At 41.8% G+C, this 22,195-nt stretch overlaps 1 protein-coding gene across 2 annotated transcripts in view; it reads right to left on the bottom strand.

Annotated features, from left to right (window-relative positions):
• polr1e (RNA polymerase I subunit E) overlaps positions 1 to 13,016 on the bottom strand; it is a 36,810-nt gene extending 23,794 nt beyond the window's left edge. Inside the window, exons 1-4 of one of the 2 annotated variants that reach the window (XM_043719713.2) lie at positions 12,862 to 13,016; positions 7,445 to 7,548; positions 7,217 to 7,293; positions 799 to 884 (exon numbers count right to left, since the gene is read on the bottom strand). In XM_043719713.2, coding sequence (XP_043575648.2) covers positions 799 to 884; positions 7,217 to 7,293; positions 7,445 to 7,548; positions 12,862 to 12,934 — 340 coding nt within the window. In that variant the 5' untranslated portion in view covers positions 12,935 to 13,016. Of the gene's footprint in view, positions 1 to 798; positions 885 to 7,216; positions 7,294 to 7,444; positions 7,549 to 12,632; positions 12,820 to 12,861 lie in introns of those variants that run through there. The other variant, XM_043719721.2, reaches the window with a different exon arrangement.
• Between the last annotated feature and the right edge of the window lie 9,179 nt (positions 13,017 to 22,195).

Here is a 22,195-nt window from a genome sequence, read left to right as displayed (position 1 = left end):
TTCTACATCCTTATCGAACTACAATAAAAGCAATTACAGGCATTTTTCAACAAACCCAGAAAAATAAAAATAACATGCAATTATATTGTGCCTTATCACTTCACTCAAACATCATAAAGTGCCTAACATGGGCCTCGAAGATAGAAGTAACAGGCGTAGAGGACTCCAAGCCTGGCTCTGTTCTCCAACATCGTAAAATACTTAATTTATAATTAAACTTCCATTTCCTCATCCCTGCTTAATTTTCTAACTGACGCAGCTGCTCGATTACCCACATGCTCTTCAACTGATCCTGCTTTTTTGTGCATTTCACTATCCTTTTTCTATCATTGTCAACCACACACTGAACCCAACTAGGTCCCACCCTCAAATTCCATTCCAATCTCTTTAAAGTCCATCTCTTCGGCCAAAATGTTAGTCACCCATTCTGCCATCTCGTTCTTCGGCCCAGCACAATATTTTGATCATGTTTTTGGAATGCCTTCAGATACTTTACAACATAATGACATTTTTGATTTGCTGAATTACAGAGTGTGCAATTTGTTGTTTCTGAACTGTTGCAATTCCAGAAGCAGTCAGCAATGGGGATAGAGTACCTCAGTGCTTTCAGTCATCCCATCTAGTAGATTATTCTCTGAATCAGTGATCATTTTTGACTGACAATTCTTCTGGAATGCATCTGATTGCTTTTCAATTAACTGTATCACATAAGTCCAACTCTTGATGCTAAAGAACCTGGCTTATCCAAATCAAATAGTGCTCACAAGGTCATCAAGTTCTATGTACAGAAGAACATACCAGGAAAGAAGGGCTGCATGTTGAAAAGCTGTGCATCATACACCTCCATTTTCCCAGTTCTTTTATTTAGTACACCAACAAAGTACCTGAAATGAACAAAACACATTCCTTAAAAGAAAATTTTTGTCACTTTTATTCAGTAACTTCCCAATCATATGCATTTTTGCAAATTTCCAATATTAACCTACACATCATTTAAAGACTTCATAGTCTTAGCAATGTTATAACATTTTTCAGCTGCCTCTGAACAGGCTCAAAGTCCAATCAAAATGTTACAAAGAGACAAATTATCTATGCCTCTGAAATGTATAGAGCAAAGGGGTAAACCACATTATACAGTTAAACTTTGTTATTGTCTCTTTTTGCTAAAGTACTTCTGAATCTCAGAAATTGAAAGTCAAAACAAAAGTCTTGTTAAATTGCCAGAATAGCCAACATAAAAATCATTGGTTCCTGATGCCAACAGGCAATGCACAGATCACAAACATCTTAGTTTTGTCAGTTCCTGCAGATTAGCTGAGTTTATGTGGAAGAGGAGTCATAATTAACCACAGCATCTCATCAAGACAATGGCCAGTGACGTGCTCTAGTATTCCAGCTGAAAACATGCATCTGGATGTCAGATGACAGCAGGGTCAAGGTTGACTGTGATCCCATCCTCTTCTCCCCACTTTCCCCCTACACGCCACACCCAGCTCACCTCACAGCTGAAAGCCTGTTAATGCTCAGTGTTTTTTTTGTGGATGAGGCAATCAGAACTCAACAATTCACAAAAGCCCTTTAGATGGAAGAAATGGCAGAAAAAGGCAAAGTGCAAAGAATTGGTGTTCTCTTCATCGCTTTGCGCAAACTATTCATTCTTCTTCATAACAACACAATTTGATGATGCTTTCTTCTTAAATTGGCCACATTAGTGCATAGAATGGGAAGGAAACTTATCTAACCTTGACCACTCTCCAGCAGCTTTCACTGGAAAGTGCATGTACACAAATGTGAAGTGAGAATCGGTGTTCTCATCCCAGCTAATGGCAATAGCGGCCAAGTCAAATCCCAGAGTGAAATCTGGCTTGCTTTTATATTTAAGATTTGCAGTTGGTTACTATGGTAGTTAACCACCAAAACATATGCACAGGAGGCTGCAGGTATTTCTTAACAACAGAAGTTTATGATACACAATAAAAATAAAGCTATATAAAATTACAGGATACTCAGAAAAATCTTGAACAGTAATGCAAAGTTTAAACCTGGTTACCAACACTATCTTTTCAGAGGTACCCAATATTATTTGTCACAACTCTAATTTCTTACTTAACTGACTCTTCACAGTTCTTTTCCGTGGACTGCTGAGATGATTTTGATTTCTCTATAGATCTTTTGGCATGAGCCTTTTTCAATTCTGATCATCTAAAACTGCTTTTGAGTTCATCTAGATTGAAAACTTCAATACATTCTGTGTTGGAAGATGTATCATTTACATATATTTTAATATCATTTATTTTAGAATTTTTTTCAACTAGTGGCATGTGGGTTTTGGTCCATGTATATGAAGGGGTTTACGGATTAACTTGTCAGTATTTCTGTAACCATGTTTTTTCTTTAAGCCTTGCATGAGAGATACACTTCTGGCGCATAATGGGGTTTTATTTGTACTGGATGTGTTTTATAGCTACTTCCAGTTAGAAGAATTCAGAACTTGTTTTGCTAAGGGGAAACACCCATTGTTTGGAAAGCCCTTTGGTTTCTGCTCCCAGTCATCTTGGTGGAAATTAGACATGTTTCTTCTGAAGAAAGAAGACAGCTTAGAACTCTCAAGACCAGGAACTGAAAACAACTGTTAAGTCAAGCTAGAGAAGGGATTCTCTCTGATATTTGAGTACTGTAAAGCAATGATGTTAAAATCGGTGATATATTGTACTTTACAGTGTGTTTCAAAATCTTAAATTCTTTTATATGTAAAGGGATTGGTTTATTTTATTTTATCTTATTATTTTTAATAAAAACTTGTTTTATTGTTAAAACTAAATCTACAGCATTGTGAATTTGTGTTTCAGTGAAAGACTAGCTCACTGAATTAAAAAAATGACCTATTGTGTCAGATCTCAGACCAGTAGTAGCACTAGCTGAGATTGTAAGAGCGCTCAGAACTTGGATGTAAACCACTTCCCCAAGGTGACAGGTAATCTTGAACTGAAGCCATGAACCTCCCGGTCTGAAGTCAAAACTAAACTGGTAACCCCGATACACTTTTTCATCCTCTTGTCATAAACACAGCAGTATAACCATTTCAACAATGAACTAGCCAGGCATTTAACTGAAGTCCCATGCCTTCTTGGAAATTATGTATTTAGGTCACTGTTAGAAATAGCTTTGACCTTTTGAAAAGGATGACCTTCACAGAACTCACCAAAACTTATCCACCTCAATTTAAAATCCAAATCCTAATCCCAAATGATAACATATAGTAAATATCTATATCACACAGGAGTCAAGATTTATACATGAAAGAGCAACAATTTTCATAAAGTAGGAAAAGGATCATCAACAGCTTTAAACTTGTTCAACAATAATATAAGGAAGTTGAAAGAGAGCCCAAACAAAGAGCAATTAAGAAACAGCACATCGAATCCCCAAGATCTGAGGTGGGCAAGTTCTTTACATATAAATTGTCCGGTGAAGGATATTAGATTAGATTAGATTCTCTACAGTATGGAAACAGGCCCTTTGGACCAACAACTCCACACTGACCCTCTGAAGACCCACCCAGACCCATTCCCCTACCCTATATTTACCTCAGACTCATGCACCTAACACTACTGGCATGCTAAATTGCCCATCGACCTGACCTGCACATCTTTTTGGAGTGTGGGAGGAAACTGGAGCACCCGGAGGAAACCCATGCAGATACAGAGAGAATGTGTAAATGCCACATAGACAGTCACCTGAGGCAGGAATTGAACCCATGCCCCTGGCACTGTGAGCCAGCAGTGCTAACCACTGAGTCACCGTGCCACCTGGTTGTGAATTTCCCATGGCACTTCTCAAAGCAAGTCAAATGACTCAAACTTTATCTTATTAAACCATAAGACATTATTCTGCTGCTGTAGCATAACTGTGAGTAGAATTAATTTAAAGTGACTGTTCAAGAATTCAAATATGTCAAATGAGAAGCTGCAGATACTGTGTCAGTTATTTTCTTTTGAAGCGCTTGTAAATGTTAAATGGCACAGAATTAGGCAGTGTACAATTTCAAAAAGCAATAGGCATGGAGTGTATCTCAAAGACCATAGACCAGTTTTTATATGCATGATGTATTACAGCATAAACGTCTGTCAGAAAGAACTCTGATAAGCTTGCAAATTGTACTCTGCAGATTAAAAAATCCTGCTAATATTTAAAGCATAAGATAAAGACAAAAATGAATTACTGGCAAGTTTAGCTGTTCTTTCAAAGCTTAAGAACAAGTTAAGAACAAGTTAAGAACAAGTTAAGAACAAGTTAAGAACAAGTCTTAGATTATTTTGTTGAAGAATAGGAAATCTTATAAGGCATTGCACCACAAGAGATGGAGTGATCTCGGTGCTCGCATTATCTGGGGAATGGTGAGATTGGTGGCAAAATCTCAAGAATCTTGACACTAGGAGTAATTCACTGCATCCTTTATGCATTTGTCAAGTGGTAAAACAAGTTTCTTGCTAAACAGTGGCAAGGTGCCAATTAAGAGGGATTGCTTGTTAAACACCTTATTCACAGTTCAACTTTCTACATTGATATTTAGCTTCCTACCTTACAAAACACACCGAATGCATTGGAAGCTTAACAGTTGTCAACATGGAAGCCAGAGCAAGTACCTGGCAATTTCAGATTTCCACTTGCTCCAAAGGTATTCCAGGTTGGACACTAAGCATCAATATCTCAGGCACCCTCCAAGAGCACCAGCCACATGCACTCGTATCCAATATGTGTTAGCCTCTAGAACCCTCACAGCACATCTCTGATCCACTTACACGCTGTACTGGGAACTGTCATTGCAATGCCACAGCAAGGGCACTGCATGTGCATGCATATGCATCTAGATCATGGACTGGGCCAGATTGCATCTCTGGAATGTTTGCTTGTGCATTAGGACTCACTCAGTCTCACAGCATCCCTGCCTTGATTTTGTGTGTTTTGCCCCATCTATCAGAGATACCAGACTCACATTAATGATGCATTGCCACATCAATTAGCGCAGACACAAGTACAGGACGCTTGTCATGGTTATCAGCAAGTCTCAGTTCAGAAAGACACATCAGTCAAGGGATCATGGTGCTCCAAATCTCCTATACCAGTCTAACAGCATGAATACTGAGTCAGGATCCTCTTCCTCCAAAGAGCAAGGAGCTTTATGTGGGCAACCCACCACCCATTTTAACTCTTTCTGGCCTATAGCGGTTGTTTATTTCCTGGAAAGAGAGACACAAAAGTGCGGCACAGCTGGGAAGGTAACCCAAGCAAGGAAACAGGAATTGCAGAGGGCACGCATGGTTAGTTGTGTCAGGGATTCGGGTGGGTGACAGAAAGTGTTGCAGGCAACAGGGAAAGTGATAGAGAATGAATCTTGGTGTTAGCTGGGTACAGTAACCGAGATCAAGAGTGAGGGAGATATTGGACAGAAGATGGTAGCACTTACACTGGCAGAGAGGAGAGGATAATTTATCTTTTTCCTCCATTGTAATGCATTTCTTCAGACAGTTCAGACTATACCGACATGGTGGCAACTTCATACCGGGACAGCACGTTGAGGTACAGTAACCTCCTCTATTAGTCTTGGAGAAGGTGGTACTCATCCTGTGCACCACATCATCCAGCAGGACCTTCAGGTCCCTGCCCACAAAGGATACTGAACTTCCCGGGGGAAATGTCAGGAATTTTGCAAGGCAATTTCGAACTGACAGTGAGAGTGTTCAGGTGACCTTTTAAAGATGGTGCCAAAAACAGGGATATCAATCAATTTCTGGGTAGCTCAGCAATGGCAAGTTGTTCTGGAGATGCCATATTGTAAGATGGGGCTAGAATCGGATGAGTGGAATGCTGTGGAAGGGAGGCAGTCAACAAGGTGAGTTTGGAAACAGGCTCCGCACCATGGCAAAAAACCACCAGAAAACGTAACTCAATGTGCACTTAGCCAAAAATAAAAGGATCAGCCCAAGGGGTCTTCAATTGATGTGTAGTTAGAGGGTAATGATAAATGGACAAAGGCTGGCAGACACTTCAACGCTCATTTTAAAGTCACATATCTTATTTCTTTATATTTTCATTATGAATATCACCATCTTTATTTATACAATGAACATTTTAGGCTGATATGGACATAACAAAGGTAATCTTGGGCATTTATAATAGGAAAGAAAAACTAGCAAAGTTCTGCCAGAATTCTGTTAATATTAACATACATATTAAAATTTGCACATCTAGTACATGATCATGTCTCACAATCTCACACTTTTCCTGTCATGGTTGGCTGACAATACTGTTGTATAAAACTGCATCCCCTAACCCACTGTGAGCAATCTCACAGCAGATCTGTTCATCTAAACTAGAACAAAAGACATTCTCATAACAACATATCACGTACTTGTACACACTTCCTACTCATATTTCCTTCTTGCGTCTCACTCTGTGTCCCTTCTCTCAAGTTACCAAGGACAGCTTATTCCATAAATACTAAGTAATGTCTCTACACCATAGTAGAACATACTTTCTCTTTCACTTCAAAGCTTAGCACCAATCAAACTTTGTACCAGTAAAGTTGTACGAGCAAAATGCAGCTCACTGGATTCCAATGCTGCTTGGAATAAAAAAAAATGTGATTTGTAGGCTGTTTGCCCAAAACAGGGGAAAAATTATTCTTTGTATCTTATGGCATAAAAGATGGCCATTTGTCTAAGCTGCCTTATCCAAAAGTGATATCTACTGACTTAAAGAGTCATAGAGATGTACAGCATGGAAACAGATCCCTTGGTCCAACCCATCCATGCTGACCAGATATCCCAACCCAATCTAGTCCCACCTGCCAGCACCCGGCCCATATCCCTCCAAACCCTTCCTATTCATATACCCATCCAAATGCCTCTTAAATGCTGCAATTGTACCAGCCTCCACCACTTCCTCTGGCAGCTTATACCTTACACGACCTCTCATTGCTTTTCACATTTAACATTGATATTATACTTACTTTACATTGCAGCTGGTCAAATTGAAATGAAGACAATTTTATTCCAGCTAATCTCAGGATTCAATGTGTGGATTGGTACAAAAGGTGTTTGATTGTCGTCACAACCTTTCCCATTTCTTCTCAAATGCTGACAACCCTGTTTCTTTTTTTCAACACTTCACCTTTCAATCGAGTTCTACCACTAATTCAGAGAAACAAACTTACTTGCACAATGAATTACACTTCAGGGCACTTGGTCCAAAATTATTTCCAACGTAGGTCAATCTATCCGTCTCAGCAGACTACAGGGGGATAAAAAAGGAATAAAGTGAAACAATTTCAATGAGCTAGCAACGTTATTAAAACAGATTAAACAAACCACATAATCAGGACAACCATGCTAGCTTTATCATGGAACCAACTGCATGAGAATACCTGTCGCTTCACTCTTACCAAGATTAGTTGATGCTTTTTCCGGGGATGATTTCGGTGTATATTTTTATGCAGCTGAAATTCCACATTTTCTGAATTTGAGAGTTTCCCATTGGAAAACTGAACTGTAAAATAGGACAATGATGTTTATAAACTTAATTAGTGGCACAGAGTATATCCTTATCATTTTGGGTAACTTTTGTTTTCAACAAAAGTAATATGCTTTAGTCTTAAAATATTGATTTATTAGCTTTCAGTTCACATATTTGTTCTAGGATTGTGGGAAATACTAGCAAAACACTTTGTTGCTCCAACCCCATTTAATCAGGTCTTTGGGGTTAGAGTCACAGGTAAGCCAGACTGCATAGGGATGACAGATTCTGTTCTCCAAAGAACATTCAGAAACTGATTGGGTTTACAAAAGAATAACAATCTAAACTATGAGATTTTCTGGAATTTGCCCATATCCCCTATCAAATCTGCTGTCACTCTTCTGCCTCTCCACCTGTGCAGCTGAGCCACTCGTGGTGCCATAAACCTGACTCTTACTACATTCCTCTGAGTAATGATTGCCCTCAATAGCATTGAAAATAGAAAAACAGTTAGTCAGTGAGACAGTCTCAGGGATTTCTACTTGGAACTCCAAGAGTGAACAACAATCATATTTTTCTGCCTGCATGCTATAAACATTTGTGTGTAGCCACCTCCTTAAACATGCTACCCACATACAGAGGAATCTAGATTATCTGGCATTCAATTATCCGAATTTCGGATTATTCAAACAAGATTGCAAAGTCCCGATCTTCAGCTAAACTGTGTTATCCGACATTCAATTATCCAAATAAAATACTCCCCGGCCATGTTGGTGGGATTATCAAGGTTCCTCTATAGTCGTCAGCTTTGAAAATACAACACAGCAACTCCAGCTGTTGCTTGAGTTTAGAAACCCAAAGATCAAACTTCTGTAGCTGGTGACAGACAATTCATGCATGTGTTCATCTGGGCGACATGAAGAGACCACAAATTGCCATGTGGTCATACCACACAGCCAAGGTGCCATGACTTAAGCTTATTTTGAGATTGTTTACTATAAATAGGAAATTTAAAAAGTACAAAGTCAAATTATTCACGTTACTTACCAATCAGCTCCTTCTCACATGCCTCTTTTCCTGTAACAATTCTGTTTATTTTTCCCTGAACTCAATCAATCCAAAGACTGGACTTGCCAGGATAGGATAGGCTAACTCTTTTAGCTTCTCATTGGGTCTCTCTCCGCATGTTCTCCAGATTAAGGATATTCACCATTGTGTGGTGTTGCACAACCATCATTCTGAATGGGATAGATTTCAAATGGACTCAACACACAGCATCTGTAGGGCACTGCAGGCCATCAGCAGAAACTGAACTGTATTCAAATAAAATCTGTGACCTCTCATGTCATAACCTTCAGTCTACCATTATCACTGAACAGGAGATCACCGTGATACAATGAACAGCACAGGAGAACATGCCAGAATCTGCACCAGGCATACTTAATGAGGTACTAACTTGATATCCTACAATACAGGAGTACTTGCATATCAAGCAGCATGAAATAGACAGAGCTAAGTGATCACAGTATCAGATCTAAGCTTTGTAGTCTGCCACAACCAGTTATAAATGGTGGTGGATAATAAAACAGCTCACAGGAGGAAGCAGCTTCACAAACATCGCCATTCTCTGGAGCACCACGGTGGCTCAGTGATCAGCACTGCTGCCGTACAGCACTAGGGATCAGAGTTCAAATCCAACCTCGGGGAGACTATGTGAAGTTTGCACATTCTCCCTGCGTCTGCGTGGGTTTCTGCCGGGTGCTCTGGTTTCCCCCATAGTCCAAAGATGTACAGGTTAGGTGAATTGCCAAGCTAAATTGTCCATAGTGTTCAAGGATGTGTAGGTTAGGTGCATTAGCCAAGGGAAATGCAGACATAATAGGGGGATGGGTCTGGGTGGGATGCTGTTCGGAGGGTAGGTGTGGGCTTGTTAGGCGAAATGGCCTGTCTCCCAGACAGTGGGGATTCTATGATTCCAATGCAAAAGACAATGTTGATGCATTTGCATTCAATTTCAGCCAGAAGTGCTGAGTGGACAATCCATCTTCACTTCCTCCTGAGGTCCCCAGCATTACAAATGCCAGCTTTCTGCCAACTTGATTCATTCTCCATGATGTCAAGAGCTAAGTGCCTGGGCAACATTCTGGCAATAACATTTGCAGCCTGGAATTATATTTCAGGACTAGCCGCACACGAGCCAACCAACTTTCGTAAAACTACATCGGTATCATTTACACAGCAATGTGGAAAATCGCCTTCATTTGTCCTGTCCAGCAGGTCAAATCCAATCTGGTAACTGCCACTCCATCAGCTTTTCCTCAAACATCACTGAAGTGAGGAAAGATGTCACAGACTGCTACCAAGCAGGTACTCAATAATATTCTGCTCACTGATGTGGAGTGGTATTCTGCCAGACCCATGCAGCTCCTTACCTCATTTCAGCCTGAATCCAAGTGTGGACAAAACAGCTGAACTAAAGACTGTCAGACAGGATTTATACACTTAATGGTAAGGTCCTAGGGAGTGTTGCTAAACAAAGAGACCTTGGAGTGCAGATTTATAGCTCCTTGAAAGTAGGTTGCAGGTAGATAGGATAGTGAAGGTGTTTGGTATGCTTTGTTTTATTGGTCAGAATATTGAGTACAGGAGTTGGGAGGTCATGTTGCAGCTGTACAGGACATTGGATAGACCATTTTTGGAATATCGCATGCAATTCTGGTCTCCTTCCTACCGGAAGGATGTTGTGAAACTTGAAAGGGTTCAGAAAAGATTTACAAGGATGTTGCCAGGGTTGGAGGATTTGAGCTATAGAGAGAAGTTGAACTGGCTGGGGCTGATTTCGCTGGAGTGTCGGAGGCTGAGGTGCGACCTCATAGAGGTTTATAAAATCATGAGGGGCATGGATAGGGTGGAGTGGGGGAGTCCAGAACCAGAGGGCATAGGTTTAGGATGAGAGGGGAAAGATATAAAAGAGGGTGGTGCATGTGTGGAATGGGCTGCCAGAGGAAGTGGTGGAGGTTACTACAATTGCAAAGGCATCTGGATGGGTGTATGAATCGGAAGGGTTTGGAGGGATATGGGCTGAGTGCTGGCAAGTGGGACTAAATTGGGTTGGATATCTGGTCGGCATGGACGAGTCAGACTGAAGGGTCTGTTTCGGTGCTGTACATCTCTAGACTAGGACAGTGACTACCCTTGACACCAAGGCAATTTTTAATCAATTATAGCATCAAGGAACCCTAGTTAAACCAGAGTCACAGAAACTGGGATAAAACTGGTTGGAGACGGATGTGGATGCTGCAGATGCTTGAGATTAGTCAAGATTATAGTAGTGCTGGAAAAGCACAGCAAGTCAGGCAGCATCCAAGGAGCAGAGAGAAAAACAAAATCCGACATTTCGGGCAAAAGCCCTTCATCAGGAATTGTGATGAAGGGCTTTTGCCCGAAACACCGATTTTGCTGCTCCTCAGATGCTGGCTGAACTGCTGTGCTTTTCCAGCACCACTGTAATCTGAATCTAAAGCTGGTTGGAGTCATCCTTTGCAGAACTTATGATGGGATGCATCTAGGTTGATTCTGGATATGCAGCGACTGTTTTTTTTTTAATTCTTTTTTAATCAATCAATCTACTCAGATATTATTACACACCTTTGGAACAAGTGGGACTTGAACCCAGATCTCTCAGTCTATGGATAGGACACTACCATTGTGTCACAAAGACAGCCAAGAAGAGACTGTATTATAGGGAAAGATTGAGTCGATTGCACTTGTACTCAATGGAGGTTAGAAGAATAAGAGGTAACTTTAATGTAATACACAATATTCTGAGGGGACTTGACAATAGAAATATGGAATAGTTGTTTCACTTTGTGGGAAAGTCTAGGATCAAAGGGAATAATCTTAGTATAAAAGGTTAATAAGATGAGGAAAAATTTCTTCTCTCAAAGCATAGTGAATGCATAGAATTCTGTACCAGAGGAGGCTGTAGAGGCTGGGACATAAGGATATTCAAGGTTGACAAAGATTTTTAATCAGTATGGGAATCAAGAGTTGTGGAGAATAGTCAGGAAAGTGGATTTCAGGATTATTTGATCTAATTGAATGGGCTCAACGGTTTACTTCTGCTCCTATGTTTATGGTCAATCATGTCATCCCACTGGATATCATTGTAAGTGTTCACCTTGCCCAACCCATCTTCAGCTGCTTCAATGATTGCCATTCCATCATAACGCTGATAAGTACATAATGCTAAATGCCCCACATTAATAACATCCTGGAGCATACCAGTGATGACAAGCTGAGCTGGACAAGTTATTTAATACTGTGGCTGCAAGAGCAGGTCAGACGCTGGTAATTCTGCAGCAATGAACTTATCTTTTGACTCCTCAAAGCCTGTCCATGGTCTACAAAGCACAAATCAGGGGTGTGATGGCACAATCCCCACTTATCTGATGATCCAACACTTAAGAAGCTTGGCACCACCTGCAACAAAGTAGCTTGGTTACTACTCAACTAACACCTTCAAAGCTCTCCCCACCACTAATATACAGTGGCAGAAGCTACGTACCATCTCCGAGACGGACTACAACAACTCACCAAGCTTCCTTAGACAGCACTTTCCAAGCCAGTACTCTCTACCACCAAGAATGAGAAGGGCAGCAAATACATGGGAACACCACAGCAAGCTCCCCTTCATCTCTCTCTCTCACACACACACAGACAGACTTAGATCTCTATTACTAAGCCCTTCAACGTTACTGGGCCATAGTAGTAGTTCTGAAAATGTGTTGCTGGAAAAGGATTCCTGAAGAAGGGCTAATGCCCGAAACGTCGATTCTCCTGCTCCTTGGATGCTGCCTGACCTGCTGCGCTTTTCCAGCAACACATTTTCAGCTCTGATCTCCAGCATCTGCAGACCTCACTTTCTCACAGTAGTAGTTCAACCACCATCCTGAAGGCAATTTGGTGTGGGTGATAAATGTTGGTTCGATGCCAAACATCGCGTAAATGCAAGAACGAAAGAATAAACACAAACAAAAAAATTTATAACATTTTGATTTCTTTTTTCAGATTTCCAGCATTCAATATCCATCAAGCTTTTCAACTACTGTCCTTACATGAGCCAGCTTTCATTTTCCACGTTTCCCACATCACGACAGCAATTTTACTTTTAAAAGTACTTCATGAACAAAGGTGGTCTGAAAGGTTTGAGTGCTCATGAAAGATTCTATACAAATGCAGATCTATTTTTTCATTTATTTTTGCCTTTCCGGTCTTTGACTCTAACCCTCTCTCCCTGTATCTAAAGTTCACAGCCCTTCCGCGAAATATTCCCAGAGTCACTACCGAGTGTCGCTGATTGCTCCGGATCCAATTCCGTTAAATTCCTGTACTTCCACACACCGAACGCTGCCATCATTACAACCAACACGCCGCCAACTTCAATACAATACCACACATTAACTTCTAATGGCCCAGGCCGCACAGCGCCACCGCCACCTACAGGCCCAGGCCGCCCGGCGCCAGCGCCACCGCCATCTACAGGCCCAGGCCGCCCGGCGCCAGCGACACCGCCACCTACAGGCCCAGTCCGCCCGGCGCCAGCGACGCCGCCACCTACAGGCCTAGACCGGCCGGCGCAAGCGACACCGCCACCTACAGGACCAGGCCGCCCGGCGCCAGTGACACCGCCACCTACAAGCCCAGGCAGCCCGGCGCCAGGGACACCGCCACCTACAGGCCCAGGCCGCCACACCACCATCCAGCATTATCACCATCACAGGCTCGCAGCCCCTTGCAACAGCACTATCTAGAGGCCAAAGCTGCATACATCATAGTTTAGGAGCAAATGACTGGAGATGCTGAAACCTGTACTGAACACTTCGGTTTTACTTTAGCTATACTTGTTGCATTCTCTGTCACCATGTCCTCGCTCCTTACAGTGGGACCGTCTGTTCTTTCCAGTTTGGCAGTTGGACACTGCATTGTTCTGCCTTTCTCACATTCTGATCACTTAATCCGCATGATCAAGACCTTTTCTCCCCCAGCACTCCACCCTCCTACACTATTACATAAATACTGACCCCCCTCCACATCTGGTCAGATGAAGAGTCATCTAGAGTCAGAATGTTAGCTTGCTCGTTCTCCACCAATGTTGCCTGACCTGCTGTGATGTTAGCACGTTTGTTTTCAATATATCAATTGCATTTATATAAGAACCTTTAACATACAAATTCTTACAGTGTTCCAAAATAAATCAGTTCTGAAGACGACTCATAGATTTTTTACAACTTAGGGAAAGCCCTTCGGACCTTGTGTCCGTTCCGTCGTCAAGCATCGAACTAATTATTCTAATCCAACTTCTAGCACTTAGGCCACAGCCTTGTCTGCTATGGCATTTCAAGTGCTCATTGAAATAGTTCTTAAATGTCATGAGGGTTCCAGCTTTACCGCCGTTTTAAGCAGTGAGTTCCAGATATCCATCACCCCTATGTGTGAAACCTCCCTAAAATCTCCTGATTATTGACCTCTCTACTGAGGGGAAAAGTTTCTTCCTACCTACCCTATCGTATTGCCTTCATTACTTAGTACATTTCAATCATGTCCTCCCAGACCGCCCCTGCCCCAGACCCCCTCAGACTTCTCTACTAATTCTCTTTTCACATTTTACTTTTAAATTGAGTGAAGCATTTCCATAATATACAAAGCAAGTGAAGTCTGAGATGAAGTCTCCATTATCTTGCACCTTATTAAATGAAGTTCACAATTGTTTACTTTACAGTTGCAATTTCAAATGTTTTCACCAGGATGATACTTGAGAGGAGTGAGCCCAAGGCTGTCCTTCAAAATTTAATTAGGGGCAATTTTGAAGGCACGAAAATTGAGCTGGCTAAAGTGAAATGGTAAATTAAGTTTAAGGAAAGGTCAATTGAGATGTTGTGGCAGACATTTAAGGAGTTATTTCAGAATACTCAGAATAGATACATTCCAGTGAGTCAGAAATATCCCAAGGGACCAACCATCCATGGTTAACTATAAACGCTAAAGATAGGCAAAAGTAACGGCAGATAATTGTGTAAAGACAGTAGCCGATCAGAGAAGTAGACAGAATTTTTGAAAAAGTAAATAATGACCAAAATGATGGAATAATGACGGAAAATTTAGAGCACGAGAGAAGGCGAACCAGAAATATAAAACAGTAGTAAGGGCTTCTATAAATATTTAAATAAGAAAATAATGTGCGTGCTTGCCTCACAGAATGTGAGACTGGTGAATTAATAATGGAAAATAAGGTAATGGCAGATGAATTGAATAGGTTCTTTGCATCTATCTTCGCTGTACAGGAGACAAGTAACATCCAAAAATTAGCAATAAATCAGAAAATGGAAGAAAAGAGAAAATCAGGAAAATCACTATCAGCAGAGAAGCGAGACTTAACAAACGCTCAGAGCTGCAGGCTGACCAATATCTAGGTCCGGACCAATATCTAGGTCCGGATGGACTTCAGAGTCGAGAGTGTGGTACTGGAAAAACACAGCAGGTCAGGCAGCATCCGGCGAGCAGGAGAATCGATGTTTTGGGCAAAAGCCCTGAATCAGGAATGGGTTTTCGCCTGAAATGTTGATTCTCCTGCTCCTCGGATGCTGCCTGACCTGCTGTGCTTTTCCAGCACCACACTCTCGACTCTGATCTCCAGCATCTGCAGTCCTCACCTTTTCCTGATGGACTTCACCCTAGGATCTCATAAGAGGTGGCTAGTGAGAAAGCTGATGCATTGGTTTTGATTTTCCAAACTTTTCTTGATTCAAGGAGAGTTTCATTAGATTGGAAGGCAGTGAACTGAACTCCTTTATTCAAAAATAGAAGGAAACAGAAAGCAGGAATCTATAGGGCAGTTAGTTTAACATCTAACATAGTGTAAATGTTACAAGCTATTAAATATCTTACAACTGGTCTACATTCCTGGGTAAAAGGCAGAGTCAACAAATTATTGTGAAAGGGAACCTGGTGGAAATGAACGAAAAGGAAATCTACCTTCTGTGATGGACCGGTGGTTAGGGTTCAGTGCTTTCACCGCTGCAGCCTGGGTTCTATTCCCAGTCAGGGAACGGGAGTTACAGGCAGCATGGTGGCTCAGTAGTTGGTACTGCTGCCTCACAGCGCAATGGATTTGGGTTCTATTCCAGCCTTGGGTGACTATCTGTATGGATTTTGCACATTTCTCCCCATGTCTGTGTAGGTTTCCTCCCACATTCCAAAGGTGTTCAGGTTAGGTAGATTGGCCATGCTAACTTGCCCTGTAGTGTCTAGGGATGTGCAGGTTAGGTGGGCTAGCCATGGTTAAAAAAAACCCATTAGGTCTAGGTGGGATGCTCTTCAAAGGGTCAGTGCAGACTCAATGGTCCAAATGGCTTCTTTCTGCACTGTAGAGATTCTAAATTTGACAAATCTACTGGAATTCTTTTACATAGTAACACATACCTTGGTTAAAGGAGTACTAATGGTTGTCGATTTTCAGAATGCAGTTAAAGGTGCATTTAAACGTATCATACCAAAGGTTACTGCGGAAAATAAAAGCTTATGTTGTGGAAATTGCACATGATTGATTGGCTAATTGGTAGCAGAGAGTAGGCATAATGGGTTTTTATGAGGTTGGCAAGATGTAACAAGTGGTTTGCTATAGGAGTCGGTTCTTGGAGCTCAAATGCTTCAGGGGAAGGGACAAAGAACAGCTGCCAAATTTGCTGATGACACAAAGATAGGTAGGACAGTGGGTTGTCAAGATGGCACAAGGAGGTTACAAAATATATTAATAGGTTAAGTGAGTGTGAAAAGGTGTGGCAATAGCATATAATGTGGGAAAATGTTAAGTTGTTCATTTTGGCAGAATGAATAAAAAAAGTTATCTAAATTGTGAGAGACTTCATAGCTCTGAGATGCAGTGGGATATGAGTATGCTTATGCATCAATCACAAAACATTGGTATGCAGGCACAGCAAGTAATTAGGGAAGTTAGTAGAATGTTATTGTTTGTCATGAGAAGAACTGAATACAAAAGTAGGGAGGAAGTGCTTTGATTATATAGGACACTGATGAGACCACATCTGGAGTACTGTGCACAGTGTTGGTCACTTAATTGGAGGAAGAATGTATGTATATTGGAGTCAGTTCAGAGAAGATTTACTGGTTGAATACCTGGAATGGGCAGATTGTCTTATGAGGAAACATTAGATTTGGATCTGTTATAGTTTAGAAGAGTCAAAGTGACTTCATTGAAACACATAAAAACCTGAATGCACTTGACAAGTTAGAAGTGGAAAGGGTGTTTCCTCCTCTTGGAAAATCTAGAAGTAGGGGTCACGGTTTGAAAATCATATATAACACCGATTAGGTGAATTGTTTTGCTCCCACGGGGTTGTGAGTCTTTGGAAATCTCTTTCTGAAAAGGTGGTGGAAGCAGAGTCCTTGAATATTTGAAGACAGAGACAGGTAGATTCATGTTAAACAAGGCTTTGAAAGGTTATTAAGTGTGTGCAGGAATGTGGGTTTGAGATGACAATCAGATCAGCCATGATCTTATTGAATGGAGAAGCAAGCGTGAGAGGCCTGCTCATGCTTTTGATTCTTATGTTCACATAAACTCCAGCCTACCAAATTTCCTTGATCGTTTGCAATTTGCCCACCGGCGTAACAGGTCTGTGGCAGATACCATCTCCCTGGTCATACACTCATCCTTGAAACATCTGGATAACAAGGATACCTATATCAGGCTTCTACTATTGACTACAGCCCCACCTTTAACACCATAATTCTAAACAAACTCATCTCTAAACTCCAAGACCTAGGTCTCGGCTCCCCCATTCTGTAACTGAATCCTCAACTTCCTGACCCATAGATCGCAATCAGTAAGAACAGGCAACATCACCTCCTCTACCATGATCCTCAACACTGGTGCCCTGCAAGGCTGCGTACTCAGCCTCTTAACAGTCAGGTTGGTAGTGGATCACAAGTTAAGGATTTGGAGAATGTCTACAAGATGGCTTTTTGCAGCAGCTTACGGTGGAACCCACTAGGGAACAGACAATTCTGGATTTAGTGATGTTTAATGAGGCAGACTTGATAAGGGAGCTTAAAGCGAAGGAATCCTTAGGAGGCAGTGAGCATAATATGATAGAAATTACTCTGCAATTTGAGAGGGAGAAGCTGGAATCAGATGTAAAGGTATTACAGTTGAATAAAGACAACTACAGAGGCATGAGGGAGGAGCCAAGCAGGAAAGACAGTGGAACAGTCTGTAATGGCAGGAGTTTCTCGGAGTAATTTGGGAAATATTCATCCCTAGGAAAAAGAAGCAGTGAAGACAATGTAACCACGGCTAACAAGCGAAGTCAGGGACAGCATAAAAGTGAAAGAGAAAGCATATAAAGGGCAGTGGGAAGCCAGGGGATTGGGAAGCCTACCAACAAAGGACAACTAAAAGTAAGTAAGGAAAGAGAAAATCAAATATAAGAGTAAGCTAGCCAGTAATATAAAACAAGATTTCAAGTGCATCTTTATATCTATAAAGGGTAAAAGAAAGGCGAAAGTCAATTTTGGGCTGCTCGAAAATGATGCTGGAGAAATAGTAATGGGGAACAAAGAAATGGTGGGGGAACTGAACAAGTACTTTGCATCAGTTTTCACAGTGGAAGACATGAGTAACATCCCAAAAATTTAAGAGAATCGGGGGCAGAGGTGAGTATGGTGGCCATCACCAAGGAGCAAGTGCTAGCGAAACTGAAAAGTCTGAAGATGGATAAATCACCTGGACTAGATGGAATACACCTCAGAGTTCTGAAGAAGATAACTGAAGAGATAGTGAAAGTGTTAGTGGTGATCTTTCAGGAATCACTGGAGTCAGGGAGGCTCCCAGAGGACTGGAAAATTGCTAATATTTCCCCGTGATTAAAAAAGGAGTGAAAAGATGCAAAATTACAGGATGATGAACCTCACCTCAGTCGTTGGTAAGATTTTGGAGTCCATTGTGAAGGATGAGATTTCTGAATACTTGGAAGTGAACATTAAAATAAGGCAAAGTCAGCATGGTTTCATCATGGGAAGGTCATGACTGACATATCTGTTAGAATTCTTTGAGGAGATAATGAGCAGATTAGACAAATGAGAGCCAATGGATGTTATGTATGTGGACTTCCAGAAAGCCTTTGACAAGATGCCACACGGGAGGCTGCTGAGTAAGATAACAGCCCATGGTGTTTACAGCAACTTACGAGCATAGATAGAAGAAGGGCTGTCTGGCAGAAAACAGAGCATGGGGATAAAAGAGTTCATCTCAGGATGGCTGCTAGTGACTAATAGTGTCTGCAAAAGTCAGTGTTGGGACTTATCACTTGATACATTAATGACCTAGATAAAGGAACTGAAGGCATTCTGGCTGAGTTTGCAGGTGATACAAAGATAGGTGGAGGGAAAGGCTGTATTGAGGAGGCAGGAACGTTGCAGAGGATTTACACAGGACAGAAGAGTGGGCAAAGACGTGGCAGATGGAATACAACTTGTGAAAGTGTGAAGTCATGTACTTCGGTAGGAAGAATAAAGGCATAGACTATTTTCTAAATGGAGAGAAAATGCAGAAATCTGAAGTACAAGGGGACTTGGGAGTCCTAGTTCAGGATTGTATTAAGGTTAACTTGCAGGTTGAGTCGGTAGTTAGGAAGGCAAATGCAATATTGGCATTTATTTTGCAAGGACTAGAATATAAAAACAGGGATGTACTTCTGAGGCTTTATAAAGCTCTGGTAGAGCACATTTAGAATATTGTGAGCAATTCTGGTCCCCATGTCTCAGGGAGGATATAGTGTCCCTGATGTGGGTCCAGAGGTGATTCACAAGAATGATCCTAGGAATAAAAGGCTTAACATATGAGGAACATTTGAGAAATGTGGGTGTGTACTCTTTGGAGTTTAGAAGGATGAGGGGGGATCTAATTGAACCATACAGAATACTGAAAGCCCTTGGATAGAATGGATGTTGGGAAGAGATTCCATTAGCGGGGGATAAGGAGGAACTTCATCAGCCAGAGAGTGGTGAATTTATGGAATTCATTGCCACCGAAGGCTGGGGAGGCCAGGTCATTGAGTATATTTAAGACTGAGGTAGATAGGTTCTTGGGTATCAAGTGCATAAAGGGTTACAGGGAGAAAGCGGGAGAATGGGGTTGAGAAACTCATAGAGTCAGAGATGTACAGCATGGAAACAGACCCTTTGGTCCAACCTGTCCATGCTGACCAGATATCCCAACCCAATCTAGTCCCACCTGCCAGCACCTGGACCATATCCCTCCAAACCTTTCCTATTCATATACCTATCCAAATGCCTCTTAAATGTTGCAATTATACCAGCCTCCACCACTTCCTCTGGCAGCTCATTCCATACACGTACCACCCTCTGTGTGAAAACGTTGCCCTGTAGGTCTCTTTTATATCTTCTCCCTCTCACCCTAAACCTATGCCCTCTAGCTCTGGACTCCCCGACCCCAGGGAAAAGAACTTTGTCTATTTATCCTATACATGCCCCTCATAATTTTGTAAACCTCTATAAGGTCACCCCTCAGCCTCCGACGCTCCAGGGAAAACAGCCCCAGCCTGTTCAGCCTCTCCCTGTAGCTCAAATCCTCCAACCCTGGCAACACCCTTCTAAATCTTTTCTGAACCCTTTCAAGTTTCACAACATCTTTCCGATAGGAAGGAGACCAGAATTGCACGCAATATTCCAATAGTAGCCTAACCAATGTCCTGTACAGCCGCAACATGACCTCCCAATTCCTGTACTCAATACTCTGACCAATAAAGGAAAGCATACCAAACGCCTTCTTCGCTATCCTATCTACTTGTGACTCCACTTTCAAGGAGCAATGAGCCTGCACTCCAAGGTCTCTTTGTTCAGCAACACTTCCTAGGACCTTACCATTTAAGTGTATAAATCCTGCTAAGATTCACTTTCCCAAAATGCAGCACCTCACATTTATCTGAATTAAACTCCATCTGCCACTTCTCAGCCCATTGGCCCACCTGGTCAAGATCCAGTTGTAATCTGAGGTAACCCTCTTCGCTGTCCACCACCTCCAATTTTGGTGTCATCTGCAAACTTACTAATTGCACCTCTTATGCTCGCATCCAAATCATTTATGTAAATGATAAAAAGTAGAGGACCTAGCACCGATCCTTGTGGCACTCCACTGGTCACAGGCTTCCAGTTTGAAAAACAATCCTCCACCACCACTCTCTGTCTTCTACCTTTGAGCCAGTTCTGTATCTAAATGGCTAGTTCTCCCTGTATTCCGTGAGATCTAACCTTGCTAATCAGTCTCCCATGGAGAACCTTGTCAAACGCCTTACTGAAGTCCATATGGATCACATCTACCGTTCTGCCCTCATCAATCCTCTTTGTTACTTCCTCAAAAAACTCAATTAAGTTTGTGAGACATGATTTCCCACACACAAAGCCATGTTGACTATCCCGAATCAGTCCTTGCGTTTCCAAATACATGTACGTCCTGTCCCTCAGGATTCTCTCCAACAACTTGCCCCCCACCGACGTCAGGCTCACCAGTCTATAGTTCCCTGGCTTGTCCTTACCATCTTTCTCAAATAGTGGCACCATATTAGTCAACCTCCAGTCTTTCGGCACCTCACCTGTGACTATCGATGATACAAATATCTCAGCAAGAGGCCTAGCAATCACTTCTCTAGCTTCCCACAGAGTTCTAGGGTACGCTTGATGACATCCTGGGGATTTATCCACCTTTAACCGTTTCAAGACATCCAGCACTTGCTCCTCTGTAATATGGACATTTTGCAACATGTCACCATCTATTTCCCTACAGTCTATATCTTCCATGTCCTTTTCCACAGTAAACTTTGATACAAAATACTCATTTAGTATCTCCTCCATTTTCTGCGGCTCCACACAAAGGCCGCCTTGCTGATCTTTGAGGGGCCCTATTCTCTCCCTAGTTACCCTTTGTCCTTAATGTATTTGTAAAAACTCGTTGGATTCTCCTTAATTCTACTTGCCAAAGCTAACTCATATCCCCGTTTTGCCCTCCGATTTCCCTCTTAAGTATACTCATACTTCCTTTATACTCTTCTAAGGATTCACTCGATCTCATGATTCAATGCCAGAGCTGCCTGGATGGGCTGAATGGACTAATTTCTGCTCTTATGTCTTATGGTCTTATGGAATGGCAGGTGTCTTTTCCCAAGGGTGGTGAATTTCAAGACTAAGGGCATATTTGTAACTTGCAATGAGAAAGATTTTAAAAAGACAGAAGGGGAAATTTATTTACACAGAGAGTGGTTCGTGTATGTAATAAACGTCCAGTGGAAGTGGTGAATGCGGGTATAGTTACAACGTTTAAAAGACTTTTGGATAAGTACATGAATAAAAAATGTTTGGAGGGATATGAGCCAACCGCCGGCAGGTGGGACTGGTTTAGTTTGGGATTATGGTCAGCATGGAAATGTGTTGCTGGAAAAGCGCAGCAGGTCAGGCAGCATCTAGGGAACAGGAGAATTGACGTTTCGGGCATTAGCCCTTCTTCAGGAATTATGGTCAGCATGGACTGGTTGGACCGAATGGTCTGTTTCCATGCTGTGTGACTCTATGACTTGCTGGATTGGGA

The sequence above is a fragment of the Chiloscyllium plagiosum genome, unplaced genomic scaffold (assembly GCF_037043375.1).
Source record: "Chiloscyllium plagiosum isolate Xiang-an unplaced genomic scaffold, Cpla_swu_hap1 HiC_scaffold_2, whole genome shotgun sequence".
In the NCBI taxonomy this organism is placed as follows: Eukaryota; Metazoa; Chordata; class Chondrichthyes; order Orectolobiformes; family Hemiscylliidae; genus Chiloscyllium; species Chiloscyllium plagiosum.
This window is presented reverse-complemented; position numbering and strand designations above follow the sequence as displayed.